Source organism: Rhinolophus ferrumequinum, chromosome 12, assembly GCF_004115265.2.
Source record: "Rhinolophus ferrumequinum isolate MPI-CBG mRhiFer1 chromosome 12, mRhiFer1_v1.p, whole genome shotgun sequence".
Classification (NCBI taxonomy): Eukaryota; Metazoa; Chordata; class Mammalia; order Chiroptera; family Rhinolophidae; genus Rhinolophus; species Rhinolophus ferrumequinum.
Window position 1 is genome coordinate 65,326,540 of NC_046295.1, and position 17,998 is coordinate 65,344,537.

A 17,998-nucleotide genomic window follows, 5' to 3' on the forward strand; every position below is an offset into this window, starting at 1 on the left:
CTTGAATTCTCATGATCCTTCCAGTGATGGCTATAAACTTGTATTAGGAAAACAAGATGATTGCGAAGAAGTTCTGGGGAAGGGCTGGATGATTTCAACTCATCCTGGTGATCCCAGTGGGAGCTGAGGAGAACAGGGCTCCAAGCAGTAGGTTTTGGCTTAGCTGTAACTCTCTGACAGACCATGGGTAAGTCCCTTCCCTGCTCTGGGCCTCAGTTTCCCCATCTGTAAAATGTACTGATCTCTAAGGTTACCTTCAGCTTTCAGGTTTTATGAGTTTCTAAGAAATTATAGACATTTTCAAATATATAGAAAGGGAGCAAATATAGAGGGTGTCAAAAAATGTATACACATTTTAAGGAAGGAAAAAACTGTATTAAAATTGTAATACTCAATATATGCCGATAACAAAAGATGAATACAAGTCACGTTTGACTTCTGCAATTACAAGAGGTGGTCAAAGTGGTTACCATCAGCGTCCAGACACTTCTGATTGCGGTGAACTACTGCTTGAGCCACGTTGACCAAAGTGTCCACTTGTAGACATTTTTTTGGCTCCCCTGGTGTATAATAAATCCTCATGTACTCATAGCCCAGCTTCATCAATTATCGATATATGGCTAATCTTATTTCATCTTTGCCCCCAACCACTTTCCCCTCCTTCAGTGGATTATTTTAAAGCAAATCCCAGATAACATCTCTATATATAGCTTTAAAAAAACCCACAATGCCATTATCATGTTTAAAAATTAACAGTAATTTCTTAATATTGACTATGGAACTGAGCTATTTTAAAGTTTTGTTTGATGATCTAGTGAAAGCTAAACTGAAGCTTTTAGTATCAGTCACAGCATTTTCAGAACTTGTGGCCAGTGAACAATCTTAGGAGTGTAGTGTTATGTACCAAGTTAAAGAATAATAACACACACATGTGTTGGAAGAACATAATTATTTTATACTACCAACACCTACGTTTATGGAGATTCTGCTTGCTGTGTGTCATGCACTATCTTGGGTGCTCTCAGTGTACTGTCTCTTATAATCTATTTTATAACTAGGACTTCAGGGCCAAGTACAGTGCCGTGATGTTAGAAAGTTTGTGACCAGAGATGGCAACTGAACCTAAGGAAAGAAAAAAAATGAATGGAAAAATATGTTCAATTTAAGCCATCAAATTAAAAATAAATTGAGACGAAATGGAGTAACCCTGTAAGAGGAGTTTAAGGCCCCTGACAGAAAGAATTAAAGTGCATTCCCTCAAAATAATACCTTTTCATTTTGCAGTGGGTCTCCTACCTTATGCTCAAAAGTAAACTGAGCCAAGTACGTTTCCCCATGAAGTCTTACCTCGGAGCCTTTGTACTTGCTGTTCCCTCTGCCTGAAATGCTCTTCCTCGCGTTCTCTCTAGCTTAACTTTTTGGGCCTTCTCCAAACGTCTTGGCCCTAACGTGCCTCTTGCTTCTCCCAGCTTTCAGCATTTGTTGCCTGTCCTGTTCATCTGTCAATCTCGCCTTGTCTAGTGACATCCCTTGTATTGCTGTCTTGAACTGCTATTGAAATCCCTGCATGTTTGTCTTGTTTCCTTAATGCTGGGGCTCCTTGCCCAGGGCCTGCCAACTGTGGGCGTGATGGATTCATCCATTTGTCAAGCCTTCACTGAGTGCACCAAGCATGGAGCTCAGGGTTTGGCATTCAGAAGTAACCAAGGCCTGGCCCCTGAGACTTGGTGCCTAGGGAAATATCAGGCCTTCCCCAGGGGAGGGCTAGTTCCCAAGGTTATAAGCTGGCCTGTATATTGTGTGTACTCAGGTTTGCATGTAAAAGAAGTCTTTCTTCCTCCAAAGATTTTTCAAAGGCAGGCTTAGGAAGTAGCTAATTGAAGAAACAGAGAGAGGGTCCCGCTTCTGGACATCAATTGTGACAATTTACTTGGCCTGAATTATCCTAAAATCATTGGAGGCTCCTTAGCAGGAAGTAAAGCTCATGAGAGGTGTTAACCATTGAGCATTCTTTAAGTACTGAGGAATGGAAATTCTACGTACTGAGGAGCTGGGAGAGGCCGCCTTTATTACAGCTAAAGCATTATGCCTGGAGATCTAGAAAGTTGCAGCCATAACCCGTGTGGAAGAAAAGGGTATAGCAAGGCAGTGTGGGCACCTAGATACCAGCCGCTTGCTCTCGAATGTGTTGGCAAACACAGTTAAATCGGCGATGACGACTTTGGCAAAGTCTTGAGGAGGCTTTTCTGGAATGGCAGCTCAAGTCAGTGTCTGCACTCCTAACGGTCCCTGCAGCTGCCCCTCCCGTTAGTGCTGACCTGGCCGCTTGCCAGGAGGAGTATCTGTTTTTGGTGGTGGGCTGGGGAGGTGGATGTGGAAGGATGGCTTTGCTGGGGTGACATCACTGTCCTCTTTGGGTAGATTATTAATATGGCCTTGTATGATGGGAGGGGGAAGGGAACGGGGAGCAGGTGGAGCCCAGGCTGCAGGAGACGGGGCCTGGAGAGGGAGCAGGGGGAGTAGTGGAGTGAGAATAGCTGGTGGGACCCGGCCAGGTACAGAGTGTGCATCTGCAGGGCAGGGGCACCCGTTCTGAGGATCAGGCCCCAGTATTCTGCACCCCCACCCCTCACTAGGTTGGCTTGGCTGCCCATGAAAAGCCACTTTTGTTTTGCTGAGTACTGCCAGGTGGTGAGCTGCCACCCTTCCTGGAGAATCCAAACAATATGTATTTATAGAGACCTTCTAGGCAACTGGTCTCTGACTGGAGCAGGCACGTGCTTTCTCTAGACTTGCCTGGACCCCGCTCTGGGCCTGCTGGGTCTGGGGCACAGGAGTTGGACAGGCTCTTCAGGGGGTTCTGTGGTGTACCCCTGGCTAGAGCTGCTGGCTTCGCTCAGACCCCCGTAGACCAGGTTCTGGGGAGGCACATCTCCGGGGAGTTCACTACCCATCCAGGAGCTCACTGCATCTTTGGCTCTGCTGTCGTGCCTTCCACAGAACGTGCCAGAACTAGGTGGGTCCCTCAGATGTTGAAGTCAACAAACATCAGGGTTATGGCCCAGTCTAAATACCTTGTTGTTTTTTGATTAATAGTAAACCTGTCTCTGAGTTGGGGATGTGCTAGGAGAGAGAACAGAAAATTAAAAAAAAAAAAAAAGCTGAATCTAATGTTAGGATAGAGAAAAATGTGGTAGAAGTACTTTCAGATACATTTATACTGTTTTTTGTTTTTTTTCTGGTTACAAAAGTACTGCTTGTTCCCTGTGAAAATTTGAAAGCACTGAAAAACCCAAAGAAGAAAACAAAACCCCCTCTAATCCCCCCTCCCAGATACAACTATTGTTAATATTTTTGTGTCTGTCTTTCTCATTAACAACCATTGTGAATATTTTTGTGGGCATCTTTCTCATTAAACTACAGATTTGTAAATTTCCTTTTCTCTCACAGTAGCGAGATTATTTTTTGCGTTTCATTAATACTCATCTCTGCCATCATTATTGAAAGCTGCCAGGTGTCAATCCGTCCCTGCCTATGGGAGGGTGGGACTCAATGGAGGACAGTCTTCAGGAACTTTGAATTATTCTTAGCCAAGAAGGACCCGACTGGACTCAGCCTGTCGCCCTAGTGGGACATCCTGACAAGGCCTGACCCTGGTACATGTCTCCTTGTCCAGCTGGCCCCCAGGTCAGGTTGGTCTTGGAGACTTTTGTGTTGGTTTGGACCTTGACCTGAAACTGTGCAAGGACTGCCCAGGTTCTACGTGGACCCGAGACAAAGCTTCTTGAGCTTCAGGTCCCATAGCTTTTCTCCCCAACTCAGCATCACCAACTAATGTGGGAGCAGAAATTCCCTGTGGGGACCAGCTCTTCGGATCTACCTGGCACCAGAACAATTGAAACCTGCGGGGTAGCTCTGAGCTTCTGTGGTTGTTGGAGGGAGTGCTGCCCCGTGACCTAGGACACCTGGGTTTCCCACGGGACTCTGCTACTAACTAGTCTGGTGACCTGGGAAGGGGGACCAACTCTGAACCCCAGTGTTTTCCTATGTGAAATGGAGAAATAGCTCCTCTCCGGCCTAACTGACAAAGTTGGAAAAGTCACATGAGACGAGGCAGGTAAAAACACTGTAAGCCGCAGTGCATCGGGCAAACCCATATTACACTTCGTGATTGGCCTCCCAATATAGCCCCGTGGAAAGGTGCTGACTCAAGCCTCTGTTGTTCTCCCAGACAGACTGGACTCATCGGCTGCATGAGCTTCGGGGTGAAGTCCCTCCTGACTCCGGACAAGGTGGGTCCTAAGGAAGCTTCTGGCAAGGTCCTCCCGCCTCAGCCAGGGCTGCTACAGGCAGAGGAAGTCCTGGGTGGGACTTCTGTCTGTGAGATGGTGCCCCACTGAGACAGGTGCTCTGTGGCCTGAATAACAGTACTGTATTTGTCACCTATGTGACCAAGGGGTTGGGTCCCCTTCTTGGTTTGATGGCAGAGAGCAGTTGTAAGGTGGCCCTGAGTCCTCCCAGGAAGCTCTGGGTCTGGACCGTGCTGTTACAGACACCTTGGAGCTCAGAGCACTGCTGGGCCTGCTCTGGAGGAGGAGGGCCAGGTGCTCCTTGTGGTCTGCTCCAGGGGTCATCTTCACATCGTTCCAGGTCTCATGTTCCTGGGCTTAGCAGACGCCCAGCAGTGGAGTGAGCATCCTCTATGGAGCTTTCCTTCGGGCTGGTTGAGGACTCTTTGGGGTCGAGAGACCCCTCCCTTTCTATTCACTGCACCCCCAGACTGAAGGCTTTTGAGCAGGGAAGGGATGTGTTCCTTTTGCATATCCCTGGAGATGTCCTGGTGCCTGCTTCGTGGAGTTGCCAGGTGCCCCCTGGAAGTGAAGTCTGGGGTAGGTGGCTGAGGACCTTATATCCTGCATGTGGGTCCCAAGTGTCTTGACTGCAGCCTCTGCTGTATTCCTTCCTGGGAGAAGATGCCCGTGCTCCCCCCACACCCCCGGCCTCTCCATCTCCCCTCACTCCCTTCTATCAACACGTATTGGGTTCCTTCTGTATACCAGGCACAATGCTAGGCCCATAAATGCTAGGCCCAGGCACAATGCTAGGCTGTATACAGCCTAGTGGGAGGCAGGCATGCACGTATAAGTATTCTCCAGGGACAAGAAACTGTGGGAATTTGGCAGAAGAGATCAGTTCTGCCTGGCATATCAGGGAAGGCTTCCTGGAGGTGCAGGCACAGCAGCTCCCTTTGGGGTAGGGAGGTTGGAATGTCTGTCTCGCAGAGATACTGCTTCTGAGGGAGGCTCTCCAGTTGCTGCTTTTTGAGGGGCATTGATGGCTGCCTGACCTGTGCCCTCTGCCTCCTCTGAGCATGTCATGTCTTCTCTTGTGACAGGAGATCAGCGGCTGGTACTATCTTCTGGGGCAGGACCTGGGTCGGACCAAGCACCTGAAGGTGGCCAGGCGGCGACTGCGGCCCCTGAGAGGTGCGTGCATACCGCCTTCAGCCTCTGCCCAGACACACTGTCCCCTATGGCTTCCGCCCCCGCCCCTTCCTGTGTAGTAGCATCAACCCCTGTGTTTTATAGCACCCGTCACCCCGGGCTGCGATCAGACCATGGGTGCAGGGACTTCTCACGAGACCTGCTAGAATGCAGCCTGCAGGCGGCCTCTTGACCAACACACCTGTATTTATCTGGTTGGACTTTCCTTGAAGAGGGTTATGGGCCTGACCCCATGTGGTTCAGCTTCCCCCACCCCTAGCTCATGGAGGGCTGGGCTTCAGGAGCTTCCTGCATGACCCCTTCCCAGGGTCAGTGGTCTCAGGATCCCTTCCTGCCTCCTTGCTGACCTTGGGGCGCCTACCTCAAGGGCAGGTCATGTGGGCCCTGCTATGAGTCCTGAGGCTCAGAACTTGGATTTTGTATCCCTCTGTTCTGTCCTTCCCACATACAGTCCCATCCCACATGCTGGAGGCCAGGAGTGACCCGGGCAGCCATAATGGGCCTGGCACCCTGGTCTCATCCTCTGGGTGGTCTGTGGAAAGGACCCTTACATGCTAGCAGACAGTTTCTGATGCTGCTCTGTCACCTTCCAGACCCACTGCTGAGAATTCCAGGAGGTGAGGACACTGAGAACGGGGAGAAACTCAAGGTAGGTGGGGACAAGCCCGGACGGGACTCATGGGACTGAGCACTGCTCCCGGCTCTAACCTGCTTCGGTTAGTCCCCTGGCCCAGCAGACCCATAACAGGGTAGCGTTTGGTGCCCGAGACTCAGGTTCACTTGGTGCTTAGAAACTTAGCAAGCTGTGTAGTTTTAAGGGATTATTTCTTGTGCTTTACTCGGGTTACTCATGCTTGGGGCAGGGCTAGAAAAAGCCAGGGGTAGGGAAAGCCAGGCCCTGGCCCTGGAAATGGAGGATTCTGGATCTTCCTGTCTTTCAGTCTCTTGAAGCCAAGTCCTCCTTTTCCCACAGGCTCTCTCAGACTCCTTGCTTCCCCTGGCACTGGGGCCAAATTACCCTCCCAAGTTAAGCCCGCTTCATGTCAGGGAGCAGATGTGAGTCTGAACCTGAGAATGAAGGTTCTAACTGCATTAGGGCTTTGAATCTAGCGAGGAACCTTCACATAGAGATTGGAGAATTTCCCAAAATTCATTCCGACTCTTTGTAGGACATGGGAGGTGATTCATGATTTTCTCCAGCAGCTAAGGCAGGCAGAAACAAACTCCCAGAGACTGAGTAGCCCCTCTGTGCCGGGTGCTGTGGTTATTGAATTTAATCCTCACTGTCACCTCTGAGGTAGTTGTTACTTTCCCATCCCACGTAAGGTTCAGAGGCTTTAGGTCACTTTTTGTGGTCACACAGCCCGCAAGTTGTGGAGGCAGGATGTGAAGCAAGGTCTGGTTGGCTGCTAAGGGTATAGTGTCACACTGCTTCCTACGTGTGGCCTAGTTGGGAGGCTATGACGATATTTTATTTAATTTTTTATCTGTATTATAATCTACAACGTTCATTTACTCCATTCATTCACTCATTCACTCATTAATTTGGTATTTATTGACTGTCTACACAGGCCAGGTCCTGTGCTGGGTGCTGGGATATAGCCATAAACAAGTCAAAGGCCCTGCCCTCAAGGAGGGTGCAATCTAGAGCCGTGCTGTCCAATATGCTAGCTACTGGCCACCTGTGGCTATTGAGCACTTGAAATGTGGCAAGTATGACCTACCATTTACTTAATTTTAATTCATTTAAATTTATCTTGTATGTGTGCCTAGTTGTTACTGAATTGCATAGCACACAGTATTCGAGTAACTTGCCAGTTGCTGTTTTCTGTGGCTTCATTAGGAGTTTAAAACTGTCTTCTAGAGGGTGGTGAGCAGGGAGCCTAGCTGGTGATTGGCGGAAATTACAGGGACGGCAGCACCACAGGTTTCTAGGTGGCCTGGGAAGTCCTGCCTCTGCACACAGGCCCTCAGCCCAGGGACACTGTTGTGAGGCGCATTTGATTTTCCGGGGTTTTCTGGAGCACTCAGCCAAGTGGGGTGATTGTCAGAGGCTTGGTTGGGGTAAGAGGAGAGCCCCCAGAGGTCACCTGTTCAACTCCCCCGTACTGTGGACGGGGAGATAGAGGCCCAGAGCCAAAGCTGGGCTGGACCAAGGGACACTCTCTGGTATCAAGAATGTGGGTGGGGGGTTACCCCAGGGACTCTGAGGTGGGTGAAAGGGGGTCCAGGCTCACCAGGTACTGGTCTCCAAAGCAAGGGACAAGAATGGGGTCCGGTCTCAGCTCCACCCTACCCTGCTCTGTGACTGCAACAGGTCGTGGCGCCCGCTTCTTCTTGGGTACAGTGCGGGGTCTGGATCATCCCTTCCTGATGTGCCTTTGTGGGCCAGGTATCATCAGAGCCTAAAGCAGCCCACTGACGGACAGGAGTGAGGAACCTGATTTAAGTGGCGGCTGAGCAGCCGGCTGGGCCTCAGAATCCCAATGTTTCATGTTCCTTGCCCTGATGTGGGATGTCTCCGTGCAACCCCTTAAGGCATCCTTGGTTTCTTCAGTCTGGGTTGGGCCCCTGGGTTTGCTGTGGGGACCCTGGGATTTGCAGGGGGAGGCGGCATTGTTATAGAGTGGCCGTGTTTTCTGCCTGGGTTCTCTTCTGGCCAGGGGTGTTTGTGAGAACATTGGAATGACAAAGTGGCCCATGGCGGAGAATGCAGCCAGAACAAAGGCGTCCTCTCCCCGCCAGGCCCGGGGAATACTAACTAGTTGACAGGAATTTTAATATAAAACTCTCCCTCTTCCTTGTCATTCTGAGGTTTCAGGAAGCCTTCGGGCTTATCGTGCAGAGGCACACGGCACAGACAGGGCTTGGGGAGGTGAGAGGTGATTTCCTGCCATTCTTCTGCGGGGCGGGCTTCCCAGGGCGGTCATGCCAGGCTGACGGGGCGCAGTGCGGGCTCCCACTGCTGGGGGGGAGAGCTGGGTTTTCATGGGGCGGCAGATGAGGCAGGACCTGCAGCCATGAATCGCTTCCATGGACTCTGCAAGGTGTGCTCGGAGCGCCGCTATCGCCAGGTGGGTGCTTGGCCCCCATGGGGTGTCGTTGGGGGTCTGGGTTAGGGGCTCACCCTAGCGGACTTCTCTCCCCACAGGCCTTCCTTTCCCTCTCCTGCTCCTTGCAGGTTCATTTTGATCCAGGGGGAGGATAGAGGCAGGAGCTAGACCAGAGGTCCAGCCTTTACCCGCCACCCCTCTCCAGGGGCAGACGAGGTCCGGCTTTGCGTTATCCTAACCTCTGGCTGGGTGGTGTCCCTGGTGTGATTATTGATTTTTCTGTTATTTTTATTTTTGGGGAATGCATGTGAAAAAAGCATCCCAAGGCTGTGAATGGAAATGACTAGGTTGCTAAGCAGCTGGGTTTTGTTTTTTTTGCTAACTTTGTATTTTTGCTCACTTTCCCTACTTCCGATGGGACAACAGTGCCTGTTCTGCATTGTGTGTGTGTGTGTGTGTGTGTGTGTGTGTGTGAGTGTTTCTGCCTGTGTTGGTGTGTGCTTGTATGTGAGATAGGATGTCTGTGTGTGTATGTACGCACATGGAACTTTCTGGGTGCATGATTACACATGAATATGCACACATTCTCCCTAGTGATACCTCGCTGCAGATCCAGAGTCCTCCGGCTCTGGAGCTCAACTTCACTGAGAAAGTCTGGCCTTTCAGCTTCTCGTCTTAGGATGTGGAGCAGAGTGGGAGTGCTGATCTGTTAGCCTCTGAGCCTCTTCTGGAACTGTGATAGACATTTTCTTCTCATCAAAAAGGCAGAGAATCAGGGAGGATGAAGGCAAGGGATGTCCAGATTTGGGGAATGTCCCAGCTGGAAGGAATAGTTCTGCTTTATACATATAGAAAAGGACCTGTGTGTTTTAATGACCGGACTGCAATCTGGGTCCTGCCTCCTTCAGACGGGCGGCGTTCGATCCCACGGAGATGCCCAGAGGGGCCTCCTGTACTGTGACCCACAGCCATGGGACCCACATGTTCTCCCTTTCGTCCTGTGCAGCTTTCAGCCCCTGCCCTGGATGGCCCCACCCTGCCTCCTGCCCTCCTTGAGCAGGGCAGAGCCGTCCCTGCCACACCAGCATCCAGGTGGTAGAGTTGCGAGGCAGAGATGGCGCTGAGTGGGAGGTGGATGTGTCCTTGGTCACTTGGGTCTACAGGCCAGAAGACGGGGGCTCGCCGCAGTCAGAGAGGGACCAGGCCTGGGGCTCTGGGACTCAAGTTCAAAACAGGTCCTACGCTAGTAACAGTGCAGGGTTGAGAGCACTAGCTTTTTGTCAGACCCGGGCTCACATCCAGCTCTGTCCTTCAGCTGTGGCTCCTGAGAGTGTCGCTTTACCTCCCTGAGACTCAGTCTCCTTGTCAGTGGAATGGGGCTGACAATGTCCAGTGACAATGCTGGGAGAGTAAATGGAATGTTGTGTGCACAGTGCCTGGTGCAGCACCTGGGACATACCTATAGGAGGTGTTCAATAAATGGTGGCAGTTGCAGGTGGAAGTCTAGGCATGACAGAGAACCAGAAACCAGGTAGGAGGGCAGAAGTGAGGTGCTGACATGGGTGAGAGCCGGGAGCAGTGGCAGTTCCTTCCCCGGACAGGAAAGAGCAAGAACCACCCCTGGGAAGGATAGCCTCTGCCCGGAGCCACCAACGTCCCAGAGTCAGGGCAGGGCCGCTCCCTTCACCTCCTGACGCTGAGTCCCGAGGTCAGAGAGCTGGAGGCTGCCACTTACTCACTTTAAGCCTCAGCTTCTTTCTCTGTAAAATGGGTGTACTAAACTAGTACCCGCTCAGGGCTGCAGTAATGACCAGGATCTTTGGACACTGTCTTCTCAACATGGCCAGTGCTCACAATGGCCGGAGCATAATTCTGCTTCCTTCACGCGATCCCACCCCCTCACACTGAGCCAGGAGAGGGCCTTGCTTCCTGACCCCTTCTCCTCCTCCCGCCCTTCCCCTCTCTCAGCTGATCTGGACGATTGGCTGGGCTAGTTCTTCTTAGCTGGTGCCCAGGAAGTCGGAGGGAGCGACAGTCCATCGTCCCCCCTGGATGAGGGGCCCAGGGAGTGGCTGCGGGAGGTGGTTTTGCTGAAACACATGCCTTCTCTCTAGAGTCAGCTCTGGGGCCAGCCCCAAAACTGTTAGCACTGAGTCCACGGGTGCTAGAACCTGTTTCCAGAGCCGGCCCCCAGCCAGAGGAGCTATGGCCCTTGTGGGGTAGGACTGCGGAGGTGCTAGTAAGACTGGAATTCCAGCCTCTGTTTGGATGGAGGGTGGGTCGCTAGGCAGGCCCCTAAAATCCCTGCTAGTCTCATGGAGTGGTGCGGCTACTGGTCCTCAGCTTCCCTCAGCCTCAGCCTGGACTTTCTGCACTCACTCCAGAGTTTGTTTTTCTTTCTTTCCATTTTTTTCTCTTCCTGTCTTAGCTGCGTGTTTTCCCAGAATTCTTATGGGAACGGGTATTTTCCTGCCCCCTCCCCCTTCCCCTTGTCTGTCAGATTTCCTGTTTTACAAACTCGCTTTGAATCCAGGCCCAGGGCTGGTGGGAAGCAGAGCCTCAGGGGCCTCCTGGCAGCTTCCAAGGACCTTGGTCACCCTGCGCCCCCATCCTTCCCCATCCTTATGCCTGGCCTTTGGAACAGCTGGCAGGTGAATGCCAGGCACCCAGCCTTAAAGAGAGAACCCCTGCAGGAAGGGGACAGAATCTCCTGAGCAGGCCAGCAGCTCTTGACCTTTTCCAGGCTTGCTGAGCTGGCCTCTTTCTCAGCCTGCCTGAGACTCCCTGCCTGTGCCTCACCAGGGCCCACTTCACATCCACTTCCAGGGAGTCTCTCGGGACTTCACTGAACCCCTTTTCTCACTTTTGCTCCGTTAGGTCTGTTGCTCTCATATACCTGCTCCCAGCAGCCTGGAATTGCTCTTGGGATGGGCAGGGCTGGGCCTTTTGCACCCCACCCAAAGCCTGATTCGGGGGTGCACAGAGGGGGAGTGTAGCAAGCCTGAACTGAACTGCGCCAGCAGATAGCACTGCACTCCCACAGCTTCCTGCTGCCTGTGGGATGCTGCAGGCTGTCCTCATTAACTTAGCACTTGCTGAGTTCCTGCTGTGCACGAAACCAGGCACAAGGGCCCGTTTCCAACACTATCCTCATGTTTTGCTCTAACGCTTGTCATGTCCTGCTTTGCTTTGGAGAGATCTGTACACCCAGAGCCAGAGACCAAGGCCTCCTGCTTTGGTACCTCAGCAGAACCTGGCATGCAACAGGAGCTTGATAATTGCCCACTGCTTTGTAAAGAGCATCCAGATGGTGGAGCCCTTTTAGAGGACTTCTGAAAGTAGGCGTTGCGGAGCTGCCATACACATGGGCCTCAGGCACAGTGAGGTCAGTGGCGAGCTCAGGGTCAGCAGGGAGGCCTGACTGTGTCCTCACCTGCCCTCTCACTTGGGAGCCCTCACTGGGTGCCTTGAGGTTCTGGTGATGGGCTGCCCGGAGAACCCCAGCACTTGCCCCCTGACGCTTGGCTTGAGGTTGTGAGTGTATGTGTCCCTGTCTTCCCTCTCCTGTTTTCTGGGAAGGTAGCAACGGGGTCAGCTTCATCTCTGAGCCCTCAGCACAGGACCAGCCCTGGGCCGATGCTCTGGGAGCCCCTGGGGTAAAGGAGGAAGGGGCAGAGTAGGCAGTGGATCACAGGCAAAGTGGAGATGTGCAGGTCCAGTGGATCCTTCAGTAAAGGACTGTATGGTAGCAGGGCTGAGGAAGGCGAGTGTCATCCTTCCAAGTCTCTGTCTGTCCCAGCTTCCCGCATCGGCCTGGGTTTGCCTCCTGCTTGGCCCACAACCCAGTGCTCACGATGCCCGGGCTTAGGTAGGGACAGTGCGGGGCTAACAAGCCTCCTTTTTGGCTCTAGTTCCCTTAAAAATGGCTCTGGGGTGGGGCCTGTGGGCTTCTGACCTTGGAGTGGCTTCTGGGAGTAACTGGGCGGGGTTGTGTCCTAGATCACCATCCCGAGGGGCAAGGACGGCTTTGGCTTCACCATCTGCTGTGACTCTCCAGTCCGAGTGCAGGCCGTGGATTCTGGTGAGTGAGTGTCTTGGATGAGGCCCGCCCCGCTCACCCAACATGTACCTGGGCTTTGCGAACAAGACCTTGGGACTAAAAGGGGAGCCTCGAACTGGAGCAAAGTGTCTCCTCGTTTTTCAAAATGAAAATAATAATATTTTTAAACGACCACAGATAAAACTGAGGTTTATGAAAATATACCCACTCTTTTTTTGCTTGTTTTTATCAAAATGAAAATAGATTTTTATATTTTGTTTCCCAAGCATTTCAAACAGGAACTAAACCTATATTTTCAATAATGACTGCATGGGAAAATGAACCATTTCTGAACTCTGTTTGGAATCGGTATTTTGTCCTATTCCAAGCTTGATTAACACTTAAAAATAGGCATTCCTCCCCTATTTTTCACAAAGAAAAGACTCCTTCTAGTCACAGAGTATCGTAAGAGGAGAAGCCAGGACTCGGTGATTTGGGTGACCCCCGGTGCCAGCGTGAGGTTGGCACTCAGTGAATGGTGTTGAAGGCAACAAGAAAGGGTTCTGAGTGGGGTGAGAGGCCCTGGCGGGGGAGGGGGCCTGGCTGGGAGCCAGGACAGCAGAGAGGTGTGAGTAGGCGGGGAAGGGATGAGGGTGAAGGGGTTCCTTTAAGGCCCATGAAAGCCAACAAGGTCAGCCCCTCACTTCCCAGATGAAGAAACAGGGGCAGTCGTTGTCTGAGGTCACTGGGGAAGCAGGGGACCCCAGGCTGTTTGAAGGGGTCTTGGGCTTTAGGAGCCCTTGAGCGCCTTTTCTTTCCTCTCCCCGCCCCGCAGGGGGCCCGGCAGAGCGGGCAGGGCTGCAGCAGCTGGACACGGTGCTACAGCTGAACGAGAGGCCTGTGGAGCATTGGAAATGCGTAGAGCTGGCCCACGAGATCCGGTGAGAGGGGCTGGGCGTGGCCTGAGGCCTCAGACTGATGGCACATCTTCCCTCCCCAACCCTGGGCACGCGGCCTTACCCGCCCCTTCTTTGCCCAGCTGTCAGCAATTCACTTTGCTCCTCAGGGAATCAGTCTCTTGGCTTGAAAATGGAAGGTTCAGGCTCAGAGCAATTTTGGATCCCCAGCAAATAGTAGGAAGAAGCTCTCAAACAGACCTTGTGGTTTCCGATGCAGCTCCAGGGGGTAGCTTTCTACTTTAGCTAATTATTTCTGATACCTGGAGCTAAGCCCATAGTTTTTAAAGACTGTGTCAATGTTGAAATTCTTTCAATTGCGCAGTTACAAAAAGTGTTCTTTAAAATGTTTGGATCCTCTCAGTTTTGACCTGTTGGGGTAGAACCCTCATGGCCCATTGTAGGTTTGCTTCTAGAATGACCGGAGGAGGAGTTGCGTGTAAGAGGTTTGCTTGCTCCTCCTTGCTTACACTTTGCCCGTGACAGGTGTGACTAGTTGAGTTTGGTACTCTTTCTTGTTGAACCTGGGCTTGGCTCAGCATCCTTCTCAGCCTCTGCCACTCAATTAAGAGTTGACCTAAGGGACCCCTGTGCTGTCTCTGCTTTACATGGCCTCTTACCTCCCTTCCTGCCCTGACATTAGGGGCTTCTCCCCCTCCCACACTCCTCCTCCTGCCCCTGCGGGTCTCTACCCTGGCTGACATTGGTCTCTCCCAGACTCAACTTCTCTATGTGACCCCCCCACCCCACCCCCAACTTCCAGGAGCTGCCCCAGTGAGATCATCTTGCTTGTGTGGCGCATGGTCCCTCAGATCAAGCCCGGGCCAGACGGTGGGGTCCTGCGGCGGGCCTCCTGCAAGTCGACCCATGACCTCCAGTCGCCCCCCAATAAGCGGGAGAAGAACTGCACCCATGGGGCCCAGGCACGTCCTGAGCAGCGCCACAGCTGCCACCTGGTATGTGACAACTCTGATGGACTGCTGCTCGGCGGCTGGGAGCGCTACACCGAGGTGGCCAAGCGCGGGGGCCAGCACACCCTGCCTGCACTGTCCCGTGCCACTGCCCCCACCGACCCCAACTACATCATTCTGGCCCCACTGAACCCGGGGAGCCAGGTATGGACAGCTGGTTTGGGGAAGATGAAGGGCATGGGTCCCTGTGTGAGGCCAGGAAAAGACTCAAAATTGTGTCAGGAGGACCCTGCAAGCGGCTAAGAGTGTTGGGCAAGGAGGCGGGGTGTGTGTTAGCTCCTGGGTAGAGAGAGCAGGGCGGTCTTTGTGGCCTCAGGGCACAGATCCAGGCCCCGGGGGGTGTCACAGGGTGGAAGATTGCACCTTGAAAGAAGGGAAAGCTTTGTGCCAGTCTGCACTTTCCCACAGTCGAACGGGCTGCTGTGTGTGGCAGGTGGTGAGCCCCCTATCATAAGAAGTGTGAAAGCAAAGCAGATGCTGCATGATGGCACGGTGGGGTGATGGAGTGCACGCTCCAAAGCATTAGTCCCAGGAGATACTCCGCGAAAAAACTGTTCTGCGGTCAAATAAGTTTGAGAACCCTCCTCTCCCTCTTCTGGAGATTCCCAATGTAAATGAGCTCTGAGGGCCTCCTGCAGTGCAGAGGGTGGTTTAACCTTGTTTTACTCAGCATTTCCCAGACTCCCCTGATGGTGTCCCCTTTGTGGCAGCGTTGTTAGCGTCTCACAGTGCCAGTGTTCCGTGGAATGCACTTTGGAACAAACTACCGTCAAGGAAGTTGGGAACTTGGCCAAGGGGTTAGACTTGATGACAGCTAACGTCTTGTTCAACTCTAACATTCTGGAGGATTCTGGGTTCTGTTCCCTCCACGCCCCCTCTCCGCTTAGTGGCAGGACAGCTGTTTTTCCCGTGTGCCCTGAGATGCTGCCCTCCCATCCCCAGACTGGGGATGAGCAGCCTGCCTGGCTGTCCTGACCCGTTCCTGGGGCTGAGGTGGTTCTCCTGTGTTTCCCTTGCAGCTGCTGCGGCCCGTGTACCAGGAGGATCCCATCCCTGAAGGTGAGTCTGTCCTCTGCTGCTGTGCCCTCCACGTCCCAGAGAGACTGTGAGGTCAGCTGGGAGGCCAGGCCCTGCCTCCTCCAAGGTTGGTGGCCTTCTCTACAGAGGCAAGGTCCTCCCACATGTTGACACAGACATTTCCTCTTGGTCCATTTTCTCCCTCACCAAACCAGTGTTTTTCTCCTTGGAGCCTGCCTAAGGAGGAAGAGAGGGGATCTTACCAGAGCAGTCTAAGAGATGGTGTTCAAGACTCAGGCATTCAACTAACATTTATCCAATTTTACCAAACAACCAATATGTGTTAGGTGCTGTAGGCAACGTGATTGGGCCTGCACAGAAGGGAGGCATGGAATTTGAAGCTGGGAAGTCTCAAGTTGGAGTTCTAGCTGTGTGACTTTGATCAGCTCATGGCCCCTCACTGAACCTCAGTTTCTTCATCTATAAAATGGGACTGACAATTCTCACCTCAGGGGGTTGTGGGAAGATGAAAGGAGATAGTGGCTGTGAGAAGTAGTCTATACTGAGGGTAGTTGTCTTTGAAGTGCACAGATGTCTCTGCTGTTTGAATGATTCTTCTCCTTTGGCCTTCAAATCCTGGCCCTATTTTTGAAGGGCCAGGGAAAGAGGCTGGGCTCAAAACCAATTCCTTCTCTCAGGAAGCCTGAGATATCAGCCTTGATGCTGGAGCCGGCGGGGCATCCCTTTAGGACCCCTATGTGCCTACTGGAGACCTCTGACCCGAGTATCTGGAAAGTTGAGACCAGTCTTGCCGTGTGGTCTGTAATGCCTACGTGGGTATGCCTGAGCCCTTCCTCTAGTGCCTGCAGAATGCCCTTGACCTCCTTCCTTGGGAGAGGCCTTCTCCCAGGCTGGTCCCCTCTATCAGTCCTGTGAAGATCACGCTTCTTAGAGCGGGTACTTGGAAGAATGCCTGTGCCTTTTGGGGGAAAAGGGCTCCCGTCAGGCTCAGTGCCGCTGACCGAGCACCTTCATTCTCTCCAGGCTGGGTTGTTTGGGTGCTTGGGCCTCTTCTGTTGAAAACGAATCTGTGTCCCTGTTGGAGAGGAGTCTGATAGTGATTTGACCCTGAGTTTTTACAAAGCTTTTAGTTGGCACATTAGGGTAGAGTGGAAAGGCCTCTGCTAAATGGCGACTTCATTAAAGGCAGGGCCTGGGCTGGCTCATTTCTGTGTCCAGTGCTGGATGTGTGGCAGGCAGCAGGTACTCAGGAGAATCTCTGTTCCTCAGATGACTGAACGAGAACGACTGCGGTTGCCTCTCGGGTTTGCAGACTGGTGACGGTGTGAGGGAGCTGGAGCGGTGTGTCACCTGTGTCACCTGTGGTGGCCAGGGGGCGGGAATTGGTTCCCTCTCAGCCTGAGAGATGCCTCTGAGTTTCCCTGCTGTCCTCCCCACCTGTGTCCGCATTGCGATTCCCTTCTGAGAATACAGAACTTAGTGACCTAAGAAGTGCACCGTCATCTAAGCGAGGGGACAGGGACAAGGACGGCAGTGATGACGACGTTAATAATGACAGTGACTTTCTGAATGCATCGTGTGAAGCACATGACCTTCCTTCATAACAGTAATCCTGCTGGTATCCAAGAACGTCGTTGCTCTTTATCAGGGATCAAGGCTTCATAGCTCCCAGTCCTGGGGTTCAGAGGAAGGGGTGGAGTTCCGGGCACAAGCTTCCCTGAAAAACACTTGGGGCTCTCCAGAGGCTGAGGCTGGCACCAGGGTGCCCGCTTCTGCCCCCTCCTCTGACTGGGCTGTCTGGCCTTCTTTCAGGAGGGTGGGTTGGGCTATCCTGAGTTGAATGGGGGTCTGGTGCCCTTCCAGGGCCTGGGGCGCCTCCCTGCCTGTGGTTGGCATGTTCCCTGAGGCTGCTGGTATCCTCGGCATTGTCTTGTCCCCTGTGAGGACGGCCTGGCCTCAAATTCGCCACTGCTGGGGCAGGATGGCTGCCAGGGCTCACCTCGGAAGCTGGAGCAAAGCCGAGTAATTACTGTGTTTGGTCAGTGAAACAGGTGTTAGAACAAAAAGGGTGATATGGGGGTTTGAAGCAAAGGGGGTAAGAGGTAGCAGGTGGGAAGTCGAGGGATTTGCCTTTACAGAGCTCAGTAGCTGGGTTCTACCTCGACTGTTGTAAAGAAAGATACTTCACACAAATCAGTTTTGGAGAGCCACGTGCACGCATTACCCAGGAGTGTGTGGAGATGGGGCACGAGGGCATGACATCCACATAGGTTAGGCTGATCCCATCTCACACCATTTACTGGCCAAATGACCTTGGGCAAGTCACCCAACTACCCCAGACCTCAGTGGTCTTGTCTATCAAATGAGGCTGAGTAGACCTTTCCCACCTGAAGGCAGAGGTGTGTTTCAAGTGGTTTATTTGTGACTATCCAGGCCC

At 52.5% G+C, this 17,998-nt stretch overlaps 1 protein-coding gene across 5 annotated transcripts in view; it reads left to right on the top strand.

Annotated features, from left to right (window-relative positions):
- RGS3 (regulator of G protein signaling 3) overlaps positions 1 to 17,998 on the top strand; it is a 110,827-nt gene that overhangs the window by 17,638 nt on the left and 75,191 nt on the right. For 2 of the 5 annotated variants that reach the window (XM_033124072.1, XM_033124068.1), the window contains exons 6-12: positions 4,232 to 4,292; positions 5,396 to 5,486; positions 6,098 to 6,153; positions 12,557 to 12,638; positions 13,432 to 13,537; positions 14,316 to 14,667; positions 15,543 to 15,582. In XM_033124072.1, the coding sequence (XP_032979963.1) occupies positions 4,232 to 4,292; positions 5,396 to 5,486; positions 6,098 to 6,153; positions 12,557 to 12,638; positions 13,432 to 13,537; positions 14,316 to 14,667; positions 15,543 to 15,582 (788 nt within the window). Of the gene's footprint in view, positions 1 to 4,231; positions 4,293 to 5,395; positions 5,487 to 6,097; positions 6,154 to 8,371; positions 8,579 to 12,556; positions 12,639 to 13,431; positions 13,538 to 14,315; positions 14,668 to 15,542; positions 15,583 to 17,998 lie in introns of those variants that run through there. The other 3 variants (XM_033124071.1, XM_033124079.1, XM_033124070.1) reach the window with 2 other exon arrangements.